This window comes from Musa acuminata, chromosome BXJ1-9 (assembly GCF_036884655.1).
Source record: "Musa acuminata AAA Group cultivar baxijiao chromosome BXJ1-9, Cavendish_Baxijiao_AAA, whole genome shotgun sequence".
Classification (NCBI taxonomy): Eukaryota; Viridiplantae; Streptophyta; class Magnoliopsida; order Zingiberales; family Musaceae; genus Musa; species Musa acuminata.
The window spans coordinates 7,662,590-7,674,303 of record NC_088335.1 but is presented as its reverse complement, the minus strand read 5'-3'; the positions used below and the strand labels follow the sequence as shown (position 1 = coordinate 7,674,303).

The 11,714-nt window shown below is 43.9% G+C and overlaps 3 protein-coding genes across 4 annotated transcripts; all 3 read left to right on the top strand.

Moving 5' to 3' along the window:
- Window positions 1-979: 979 nt before the first annotated feature.
- On the top strand, window positions 980-4,090 carry LOC103997642 (protein RICE SALT SENSITIVE 3). Of its 2 annotated transcripts, none has more exons than XM_009418928.3 (7): window positions 980-1,920; window positions 2,019-2,069; window positions 2,146-2,262; window positions 2,593-2,698; window positions 2,825-2,866; window positions 2,968-3,024; window positions 3,099-4,090. In XM_009418928.3, the coding sequence occupies exons 1-7, from the start codon at window positions 1,784-1,786 to the stop codon at window positions 3,810-3,812; spliced, it is 1,224 nt and encodes a 407-aa protein (XP_009417203.2). In that variant the 5' UTR covers window positions 980-1,783; the 3' UTR covers window positions 3,813-4,090. The 2 variants fall into 2 exon arrangements, with proteins under 2 accessions (XP_009417203.2, XP_018686708.2); XM_018831163.2 differs by having other exon boundaries at window positions 1,833-1,920; window positions 2,146-2,320.
- Window positions 4,091-5,458: 1,368 nt separating this feature from the next.
- LOC103997784 (uncharacterized) lies at window positions 5,459-6,532 on the top strand. Its single transcript, XM_009419114.3, has one exon. It carries the CDS (start codon window positions 5,459-5,461, stop codon window positions 6,530-6,532), a length of 1,074 nt encoding a protein of 357 aa, XP_009417389.2.
- Window positions 6,533-7,487: 955 nt separating this feature from the next.
- On the top strand, window positions 7,488-10,911 carry LOC135592910 (metacaspase-5-like). Its single transcript, XM_065082638.1, has 2 exons — window positions 7,488-7,891; window positions 9,790-10,911. Exons 1-2 carry the CDS (start codon window positions 7,546-7,548, stop codon window positions 10,674-10,676), a joined length of 1,233 nt encoding a protein of 410 aa, XP_064938710.1. The 5' UTR covers window positions 7,488-7,545; the 3' UTR covers window positions 10,677-10,911.
- Window positions 10,912-11,714: the final 803 nt, after the last annotated feature.

Sequence of the window (11,714 nt, the reverse complement as noted above, 5' to 3'; positions counted from 1 at the left end):
TTAGGTGCTTACATGGCGTGGCGACCGGTGGGCGGTCCTCTCCCAAGGTTTTGTTGGTAGCAGAAGGCTGACCGATTCCCCTCCCAGGCAGCACAGCAACGAATTCAAATCCAACTCCTCCCAAACAAAAATGTTAGGCTTGAGTTGCAGATTTCAATGAAGAGGACCCATGCAAGACATATTAAATTTCATGGTCCAGCTTCTACCACACGCACAGAGAGAGAGAGAGAGAGCGAGAGCTACGGTGGTCCAAATATGATCTCTCACCTCATATCTTCTTACTCACAAGCTTTGGGTGTCAGAATGAATAGAATAAATGGCTACAGAAGCCGTGCCTTCGGAGGTGATAATAATAATGCAGATTCCGTCTGTGGATAGATAGTTTTGTGAGGGTAGGAGTAATGGTGGTATAGGGTTGGGACCAAATCCCTGTCAACTTGGAGAAGAAGACCCAGGAAAAGGGTCATCAACATGGAACACCTTGAAAGAGTTAAGTCGCACTGAATCCAAGTCTATATACGAATCATGGAATGTATATAATACTAACGCATTGAGATGACTAATTGTGTTATCACTCTCTTGCAAGTGTTCCGGAGGTATCAATTTCGGATCCGCACCCGACCAGGCATACCCGACCCAAGCCGGACTCGACCCCAATGATTTGGTGGGACCCGACTTCGGGCTCAGTCAGGTCCACAGACTCTTCCTTTCGTGCGCTCGCCAGTCTCCCATACTCGTTGTTGTCGTCCAGACTTCTACTACTGCTACTTCAACATCTCGGTATGACCGACACGCATCGGAGTTTGGTGGCTACTGTGTGTTTGTTTGATTTGTGTGGTACAACGAGAAGTCTTTGTTCAAAGCACTCTCACTCTCTCTCTCTGCCCTTTTGCTTTCTTTATGCCTTACGAGGCACCGCCCCACTGTGATGGCACGTGCCCACGTGAGTCCCCCTATTACAAAATTGCCCTGCACAGTGCCGATGCGCACCTTAACATTTGCCCTCGCTTTCTTGTACTAACCCTGTTCTCTCCCAACGAAACAGCTTCTCCCCTTGTGCGATGAACATGACTCGATTTTCTCGTTTCGCCGTCGATCACTCTCCCTCATGCTTCGCACCGTCTCCTCACATGCACTTCAAGGCAGAGATCTGATGGCTGGCTGAATCTTTCGTAAGATCATGTTTGCTGCGAAGATTCGCCTGTCTCCTTGGATTGCACCCGGAGGAGCGTGAACAAAACATGCAGAGCTACGTGTTGAGAGCTTCCTCTGTTCATTGTTCTCGGCCCTGTTGTTTCGGCAGATGAACGGCAGCAGTGTTCAACCTCTGGCAGTGTTTTCTGGAAGGGTAGGTTCGTAATAGGAGTTACCCGAGGTAAAAGAGTTTGGACCACCTCGCCGTATGACGAAGCAAGGAAAAGGAGGGTATCCTCCTCATGTTAAACAATTTTGTGATAGCCGGACACCAACAGCTCTGAAATCCAACACCAAACCACCACCACTGGGAGTGTGTTAACAAACTCGGTCAGTCCACTGGGAAAGGAAGGAAAGCTGAGGTCTGCTGCAAACAGAGTCCGGAGAGAGAGACCAGAGAGAAGAAAGACAAGGGAGCCTGCCAACCTTGTTAACCTTTTTCTCTGCTAATCTTGGTGTGGGGTTTGGTTCCACTGTTGAACGAAGGTGCAATAACATCAGAAGAGTAAGTCGGCTAAGAGGTGAAAGGGGAAAAGAAGTATATATTGGGTAAGGAGTGAGATAGAGGCAGAGAGAAACAAAGCAAGAGATGGTGGGCTCAGGAGTAGGAGGAGATGGTCGAAGCAAGGAGGCCGTGGGCATGTTGGCTCTCCATGAGGCACTCAGGAACGTCTGCCTCAACTCCGACTGGACTTACTCCGTCTTCTGGACCATCCGACCTCGCCCGTAATCTCCGATTCATCATCAGCATCTCTTACCTTCTTCTTCTGTTACTCCTCTTGTTTGTTTGTTGAACTCGTCTGCCGTGTGGCTTGCTGCTGCAGTCGGTGCAGAGGTGGAAATGGCTGCAAGGTTGGCGACGACAATGGAAACCTGTGGGTAGCCTCCTCCACTTCACAGCAAATTTGTGCTCTCTCCGGTCTTATGTGCGTGTTCTTGCTTGGCTTGCAGGATGCTGATGTGGGAGGATGGGTTCTGCAGGACGAGAGTCGATGAGATTGATGGAGACGACCAAGTCAGAAAGGCCTTCAGCAAGATGTCGATTCAGCTGTATAATTATGGAGAAGGGTGGGTACTGGGTAGGTGTTGCTTCTTTTTTTGCCAGAGACAGAGACACACAGTTGAGGTATTAAGGGAGCGGATGTGTTTTGAATCCTTTTAGTTTCTTTCTCCCATCTCCATTTTTTTTGGCCTTGCAAACTCTTCTTCCAGTACAAGTCAGTGAGAGTGTTTGTGTCCTTTAGTTTGTCGTCATTGGCCTGGAAAAGTTGAAGAGCAAAAAGAGCAAATGGAAATTAAGGAGTGGAAAGAGGGCAGTTGTTTTGCAGCCTTTGCTTTGCTTTTCTTTTTCTGGATGAGCTTCAATCCTAACATGGCTTGGTTGGTCGATTTGAACAGGCTGATGGGTAAGGTTGCTTCTGATAAGTGTCACAAATGGGTCTTCAAGGAACCTTCCGAATGCGAGCCCAACATCGCCAACTACTGGCAGAGCTCTTTTGATGCTGTATGCAGCCTATGCCACTGTTTTGCTTCTCTTTCCTTTCCTTTCCTTTGCTTTCTTTTACTGGTCACCCATAAGAGAGAGAGAGAGAGAAAGAAAGCTATCCTCTAACACTGTCTGTCATTGCAGCTTCCTCCTGAATGGAATGACCAATTTGCTTCTGGAATTCAGGCAAACCTCATGTTCCCATTTCCATTGTTTTTATCTTGTTCCCTTTCCCCTCCATTTCTACTACTGGTCTTGTGTTCTGATATCTGATGTTCTGTGCACAGACTATAGCTGTGATTCAAGCTGGCCATGGCCTTCTGCAGCTGGGCTCCTGCAAAATTGTGACTAGTAGCAAAGCTCTTCTTTCTGTTTATGGATCAAAATGAGCTGTTCTTAATCTGTTCTTTTGCATCAGGTACCTGAGGATCTGCACTTTGTACTGAGAATGAGACACATGTTTGAGTCACTGGGATACCAATCTGGCTTCTTCCTTTCCCAGCTCTTCTCCTCAGGTAGGAACAGTTCTCCATCACCGTCCGCCCCCATGAAGCAAATCCCAGCTTGCATTCCACCACCGATCCTCAACTGGAGCCACCCTTCACTCGCTTCGAACCCTGCGATTGCTCTCCCTGCTTATCACCCTTCAGCCCAGATGGGACTTCCCAACAGCACCGATGACACCCAGCTCTTCCTCCTCCCTCCCTCCTCCTCGGAAGCGCAGATGGATGAGATGATGCCGGCGCATGAACCTGACCTGAAATGGCCCAATGGCCTGTCCTTCTTCACTGCTCTAACGGGAAGAACGGACGATCCCAAGCTCCTCTTTGGTTCCGAGACGCTGGGAAACAAGCCACCACCTCAGCAGAGCCAGGGAAACAAAGGTGACAACGGTGCAGCACTCAGTGCCAGTAACACTGAGGACCTCATGAGCTCAGCAAGCCATTCCAGTAAGGCTAGGAAGATGGAACATAGCAAATTCAAGAGGAGCCTCACGTTACCCGCAAGAATGAGTACCTCCTCCTCCTCCTCCTCGTTGGACCATCACCATGCATCGACTCCTCAGCCCATGGATTACAGGGGCTCAGAGGCAGGGATTTACCAAGACATCATGGAGACCTTCTTAGACTAATCTGAGGTGAGGTCTAATATCTGTGGTAGGAGGATGTAAAACAAGGATTGAACTTGTCATCATGGGGCATATCTTCTGAAGAATTTTGCTTGAAGTAGGTTCAGAGTGATTCTAGCTAGACTCTTAGGATTGGATTGCAAATATAGGTTGCTAGGGTTGTGCCACCAGTAGCTTAGGGAGACTGAGAATTGTGTCTAGTTACTCAGCAAGAGTATGTGCTTAGGTTTCTCTTGCACCTTTTTGTTCTAGAAATAAAGCAGCAGGATCCTTCTCTTTCATCTTGTTGAACTGCAAATAAGAGACAGAAGCCCCATATACTGATTTGGATGACATAAAGATTGCATGCACACAGAAGGTTTTGACTTGAAATAAGAGATCACAAATACATTGAGCTTTTCATTCTTGTTCTAGAATGTGGCATCAAGTTCTTGAAAATTTGGCTTACATACATATAATAGCCTTCTTATTCAGATCAACTATATAAATGTGCATGATTAACAAGTTATTCTAAGTCTATGATATGGATAACATCGTTTTAAATCATAGATCCATTGAACAGAAGAATCTTGTTTGACTTTACATTATGATGTTGCCACATGAGTATGAGGGTCCAACTAATATGGACAGCCCTAGGTTTTGCCTTTCCCTCTATCTTCTCAATCTTCTTGCCATCATCCATTGCTATATACAGGAGTTGAATTGTCTCAGTTTGCTGCTCTTCTCCTGGTTGATGCTGATTGTTACTGAGCATCTATGAGTCTAATTATTGGAGTTCCCACCAAGATTTGCATGCAACTTAGAATTCTGAACAGGGTGACCAAACTTCCCTGAGAGAGATGAATGACTTGTTAGGTGTGTGCTAATCAAACTAAAAGTTTATGTTCTTTATATATGGTTTCACAAGATGAATTGTATGATCGATCCAGTTCTTCTGTTTATGACTGTGTTCATATCATTTGCTCAGCAGGATGCAGGGATATTTTCCCTTCACCTGGTGACTGCATTACCAGTAATTGCTCATCTTCTACATTTCTCCCTACTAATAAATGATGTGTTCATTTATTTCTTTGATGTTATGAGCACATTACCTACCGGAGGAGAGGTTTCTTTGGGTATTCTACCTTCTAATGCTAGTTTCTGTTCTAAAACACAAAAGAAAGAACAGGATTTCACTCTGTTTTGTATGCAATGTCTTGCATGGTTTATTTTCTTGTTCGACTAGTCTTTGATCAGATCATCAACAATGGTCAGTGTGTTTACCAATGCAACATGAAAATGAAATCCTCTGTTCATAATTCTCTCCTTTCTTTAAGTGCAGCAACCCACAGGTTAGATGAAGAGCCTTTGAAATTGTTGCGTTCTTTATCTACTTGTGACTCAGATGGGCAGCATCGAGTAACCCTTAACGATGTTATTATATTCGATTCGTCATAGTGTATGAAGATTACGGTTGAAATTTCTTCTCTGTCAACATTAATGGCACTCAACAGCTTGACAACCACAGAGAACATGTCGAACACTTTCCACTGTCGTGCTCCCGACATTCCTGCGGTGGTCAACGCTTGCATGCATCTTTAAGAACGTGAAACGATCTCTTCTTCCCGTCCAACACTTACATGCTTGTCTAAGTTCTTTGAACACACACCATGCCGGCGTACAGAGAAGAGGCGATCGGAGACTCCGACGACGAGAATTATGCTTCCACCAACTCTGATTCACCGGTGGAGAAGGAGAAACAGATAACTGTGGATCCTCTGTCGCTGAAGCAGCTCGCAGATGTGCGAGGTAATCGTATATCCGACGGAGGTTCCGCCGCTAGTGAGGTGAAGTTTCTGCCTCCGCCGGTGCTCGTTCGGCCCAAGTTGGTCAGCTGCAGCCTCCCGAGTTCTGCCCTCTCCTCGCCAAAGAAGTGGAACTACCTCGACGACCAGGAACCTCCAGTGCCGGCCCGCTTCGCCTGGGCCGACCAAAAGGCCTCCCTCCGCCGGAGCAAGTCCTGCGGCGAAGGAAGATCTTCTTCGCCGTCCGTCGAGTTCATCGACATCCTGTCAAGAAGACCAAGCATTCATCAACCTGATGACGGAGTTCATGTCGTCGACCACGACACAAGCGACGATGACAGCAAGGAGGAGACTCCCCAACCAGTCCATGCTCAACTAGAGGACGACCAATTCAAGTGCTGGTGCTTGTTCTTGCCTGGCCTCTCCCACAGGAAGAAACAAGTAATCCTGCAGCAAGCAAGCCAAGCGCAATCGGGACACCTGCAGCTTCGCAAAGTCGTACCGCAGGGATTCCAAGATGCACGAGAGTCGGCAGCCAAGGTCAGGATAAGCACGGTCTCGAAGGCGGCCTCCCTCGAGAAGTTCTCATGCGGCTCGTGGTCTTCGTCTGCGCTACTAGGAATCGACGGAGACGACGACGGCGGACACTCCTACTTCGACCTGCCATTGGAGCTGATCAAAAGCTGCCACGACGACGCCGACTCGCCGGTGAGGACAGCCTTCGTGTTCGACAAGGACTTGAAGGGGGTGCTGAAGAAGAGCACGTCGAATCTGGCGTCGAGAAAGTCGCACGCTTCGTCGTCGAACCGCCACGTCCGGTTCTCCACCTCAGCACCGACGTCGTATCCGGCATCACCATCCTCCACCTGCATCACGCCCAGACTGCGGAGAGCAAGAGAGGAGTTCAACGCGTTGTTGGCAGCACAGAACGCTGCGTAGCGTCGCATGAGAATTGCATGATGTGCATGCCACTTACGTCCTACGTATTTTGTGCCTGTAATTTGAGACCTCTCTGTGAAGAACTCCACCGGTCGATTTAGATCGGTTTATGTCATCTGTAACCTCACAAGAAGGTATTATTGTATCTTTATTTTTTTTGCATGAATTTTTCTTCTAAATTTAAGTGCCCATATGATTCCAAGCACTATTTTTTTTTCTATTATTAACTATATGATAAAACAAATATTGATTGGAGTGACCAAAAATCCCTGTAAAATTAGGAAAAACTGACATATTGACAAGAAAATAGGCTACTCTTTTTTAAATTTGTATCCTTTGGAGTGTGGAAATGGCAGCATATTTGCCCTCAAATTTTTTTCATATATTTGCATTAAATTCCATTTAAAATAATAAGGTTAACCTAATCAGCAATAGCTAGTTTGAGTTTAAATAAATATCTATATACCTAAAATACTTCAGTATTTTTTAATTAAAGGATCCTTTAAAAAATTAATACTATCAAAATTAATATTGACTAATAAATATTAACCACAATATAAGATTTTAAATTTTGAAGCTGTCGACTAGCAAAAAATACCTTTACATATTATCATAAGAACTTAAACCTTTACAAAAAAAATTATAAGGATAATATATATATATATATATATATAATTGGGCTGCCCTGGAATAGTGAGGCCCAATAAACCCATCTTGCAGAGTCCCTTAAGTTAGAAAAATGAAAAGAATAATTACCCTTCTATTTTACCCATGTCTAGACATTTCTGGGTCCCACCGTGGAAGCCAACTACATAGCGAATCATAGCGCCACCGGAGAAGTTGTGTAAGCCAGGGAAGTATTCATACTCGAGGATGAAGAGCTGCCGACACCAAATAGGTAAAGTGGTGAACCGATCCGACCCATTCCACAGGTATTTAAACGAACAGCTGCCCGAGAAAATGCTTCGTCCACCCACCCAACAACACACACATAGATCGGATCACGCACGACGATGGGGAAGAAGGCGGTCCTGGTGGGGTGCAACTACCCGGGCACGAAGGCGGAGCTGCGGGGCTGCATTAACGACGTCAAGCGCATGCGCCGCTGCCTGGTGAAGCGCTTCGGATTCGCCGACGACGACATCGCGGTCCTCATCGACACCGACGACGCCTACCCCCGGCCCACCGGCGCCAACATCCGCCGCGCCCTCACCCGCCTCGTTTCCTCCGCCGAGCCCGGCGACTTCCTCTTCGTTCACTACAGCGGCCACGGCACCCGCCTCCCCGCCGAGACCGGTGACGACGACGACACCGGCTACGACGAATGCATCGTCCCCTGCGACATGAACCTCATCACCGGTCCACCTCCTATCCTCTTTTCTCCTACCCTCTTTTTCTATGCCTCCTGTCGATGCTTCAAATTCGTATTATTATTATCTCTTACAATCGTCTTCTCTCTAAAACCTCTTTTGCGATTACTAACTTCGATGTGTCAGTAAAGTTAACAGATCAGATGCGAATTATATGCAATTAGCACAGCAGTACCACCGCGATCTCCTGGGAAGAGGGTAAAGTTTGATCCCGGAGATCAGTCTTGAGATCGGCTTTCAGAAAATTGTTCTTTGAACTCATATCCAAACAGGGCTTCGATGTCTATGTTATCTGTTTTTCCTTTTTCTATCCAACACCTCGACTGCCGTTTTGGTCAAATGATCATAGCTTGCTGGCGAAAAATGTATTTTAAGATATTGTTTTCTAGTTTCAATCTAATATCAGGAATTTGCATGTAAAATTCATAGTTTTGGTGCAATTAGTACCTTTCTTGATGAAGGAGAATTTAATTCTGATTAGGATTGCAACTATTATAGTATCCTTTTTTAGCTGATTTGAAATCAAAATCATGGGAGCTTGATTTATAAGTCTCATTCTCTAAAGAACACAAAAAGGATAGTTCAATCCCTAAAATTCTAGTACTTTTTAGATTGATCTTCTGAGTCCTACTTTAATGGCTCAAGTGCATAGAAGAACGAACAATAGAATAGTTCTCTTTGGAGTGTTTTGTTGGTTCTGGTAATAGATAACTCACATCATCTGTTATTTGTATATTAGATGATAAAGAATATCACAGACTTGAGTGCTTTTGACTTGATTTTTATCGGTTTTGCTTATTTGATAAACCTCAACCTTCTACCTTTGTCATTTTTTTGGTATAAATGACCAAGAAAAGTGGGATTAGATCACCATAGTTTATGCTGTCGAAAAATGTTATGCTCTTTGGCCTAAAAGAGAAAGTGTACTCCAAGTTGGAGTATTATTTTAGTTTCCATTTGGTATCAATTCTGGATTCAATAGGTGTGTTAATCTCCTGTCAATAAAATTGGCCTGTTCACTTTGGAAATCTATACAGATACTCTATTTTTCGTGAAGAATTTTGGTATGATTCAGATTGCAACTAGAATAGTTTTTCTCTTTTATGCTGATCTTGAGATTCAAATCAGATTAGCAGTATTTCTAACTCTCATGTCCCAGAAAACACCCCACAGAAGTGCTTATCTCTTTTAGATTATTTTGCAGGTTCCCACCTCAATGACCTTGATGAATTAGGGAATGTGCCATTTTTAGTTCTAAATCTGATTTACCTATCTATAAGATGATTGATAAAGATGAATATCCGTGCCAGGGATTTGTGGTCTTTGTTGTTTTTTCTCTTTTTCATGTGTGCTTGCTTTTTGTTGTTGATCCAAGATAGTCTTCAACTCTTCATTAGTTGTGACATTATTACTTATTGTTGTCGTAGACTTGTAGCATCCAAAATTGCCTTTAGCATTACTTGTTTAGAAACATTATAAAAAATAATCCAAAATCTAAATGGTACTATTGCATTTTACATTCATGAGAAGAATAGGAATACGTCCTCATAGATTATATATTTGGCTGATCTATTCAGTGAACCTTCTTGATGTTCAGAAACTTGCTTGTTTCACAACTGATTGGTTGATCTTCACAGGTAGTTCTATTGCAATGACACATGTTTTAATCCAGATATCAACAATAAGAAATTCTTGCACTCAGAATTCTATTTTACTCTGTTGATCTTCATGCCACTGAAATTTCTGTCCTGCACTTAACCAACATGATCATGTACTTGTAGAAACAAACTATCCTTTGGATCTTATGCTGTTGGGGGAAGCAATGTCTTCTTGGCTAATCTTGGTAGTCCATTGGATATGAATGACGAATATACTTGTTTTTTGTAGATGATGACTTCAGAGACTATGTGAACAAGGTTCCTAAGGGTTGTCGGATCACCATTGTTTCTGATTCGTGCCATAGCGGTGGCCTCATTGATGAATCCAAGGAGCAAATTGGTGAGAGTACCAAGCACCAAGATGATAGCTCTGATTCTGGCTTTGGATTTGGATCGTTCTTGAAACAGACCATTAGTGATGCAATTGACTCTCGAGGAATCCACCTTCCTCATGAACGCCATCACCGCCATGATGAAGCCGGTAGCAATGCCAACCGAGCAGATGGTGCACAATCTTACATTAAGAGTCGGTCGCTTCCTCTGTCCACATTGATTGAGATCTTAAAGCAGCAGACTGGAAAGCAAGACATCGATGTTGGGAAGATTAGGCCAACCTTGTTCGATGTTTTTGGCGAGGATGCCAGTCCTAAAGTGAAGAAGTTCATGAAGTTCCTAATGAACAAGCTCCAGCATGGGGAAAGTGGTGGAGGAGGTGGGTTCATGGGCATGGTTGGTAGTCTGGCACAGGAGTTTTTGAAGCACAAGCTGGAGGAGAACGACGAAGAGTATGTGAAGCCAGCATCAGGGACTGAAGTCCGTAGCAAACAGGAAGTGTATGCCGGAGCCAAATGGGGCTGCCTTCCAGATAATGGAATCTTGATCAGTGGCTGCCAGACAGACCAGACATCAGCCGATGCCACTCCTCCAGGTAGTCCAGACGGAGCTTATGGAGCTCTCAGCAATGCAATTCAGACCATTCTCGAGGAGATGGATGGTGAGGTTTCAAACCAGCAGCTTGTGTTGAGGGCTCGACGGATGCTGGCCAAGCAAGGATTCACGCAGCGGCCTGGCCTCTACTGCAGCGACCATCATGTGGCTGCTCCTTTTATCTGCTAATCGTGCAAATTGTTGCCAAGCAAGCAATGTTTGAAGAATGCAGGGTGCTTCATCTTTGTGAGTTGGCCCAAAATAAAATTTCGATTAACAACATGTTCTGAAACTTGGCTTTCAAGTATGAAATAGGAAGTCTGTCAAATGATGTTCTCTTTTATGTCAACTGCTGCCAATAATTGTAGAAGATTGATCACGCAAGGAAAAAAAAAAAGGAATGACCAACAGTTTTGCTGGTTTAGATGCTCCTTATCTATGAATGCATTTGGAGTTGGATGAAGTTGATAAGGATGCCATGATATTTGGTTGACATGATAGCTAAATTTTATCGTCTCCTAAAACACTTCTGAGATTTAGATTCATTTTTTGGCTGGTGGAGAAAGAGAGTGTACACACAGAGATGTTCTTTCCAATGCTTCATGAACAATGGTAAGAAACATGCAGCTAAAGAACTTGCTTTGGGAGGTACTGCAATTAGTATTACATATCATGAGAATCCTACTAAGATTAATCATCACGATAATCAAACCTTAAATTCAATTTAAATAGGTTAGATGGATTAAGGTACTAATCAGGCTGATATATCAAACAAGGTTCATCGTATCACGGTGTACCGTTTGATATAGGGGTACGTACCGATCTAATAGGAGATCAATATGGACAATATATATTAGTCTCTCGGTATATCCTATCGTACTATATATCAATACATTGGTATATATCATACCGATAGTCGATCGATACAATGGTATGAATCGATAAGACGAACCATGCTATCGAGTATTTCATTTTTCTTTCCTAACTTATCTCAAATATAATTAGAAAGTATTTTTTATACAGATTATATAAATTTGAATACAAATCAGACTCATTTCATATATTAAATACTAATTATTTGTCTCAAACCCAATTAAAGAGTAATTGAATCTGATTTAAACGGTTTCGGTAGATTTTGAGAACTAATCAGACCGCTGGTATCTATTTTCGGCCCATCCTTGTGTCTTAAAGCCCTGATTTGGTCCGCCGACGCCGAAAACCAAACCG

Coding starts and splice junctions, on each gene's coding strand:
- LOC103997642 (XM_009418928.3), top strand. CDS start 1,784: ATGGTGGGCTCAGGAGTAGGAGGAGATGGTCGAAGCAAGGAGGCCGTG. Junction 1,921..2,018: donor TGGACCATCCGACCTCGCCC/GTAATCTCCGAT, acceptor TTGCTGCTGCAG/TCGGTGCAGAGGTGGAAATG. Junction 2,699..2,824: donor GGCAGAGCTCTTTTGATGCT/GTATGCAGCCTA, acceptor CTGTCATTGCAG/CTTCCTCCTGAATGGAATGA.
- LOC103997784 (XM_009419114.3), top strand. CDS start 5,459: ATGCCGGCGTACAGAGAAGAGGCGATCGGAGACTCCGACGACGAGAAT.
- LOC135592910 (XM_065082638.1), top strand. CDS start 7,546: ATGGGGAAGAAGGCGGTCCTGGTGGGGTGCAACTACCCGGGCACGAAG. Junction 7,892..9,789: donor CGACATGAACCTCATCACCG/GTCCACCTCCTA, acceptor TGTTTTTTGTAG/ATGATGACTTCAGAGACTAT.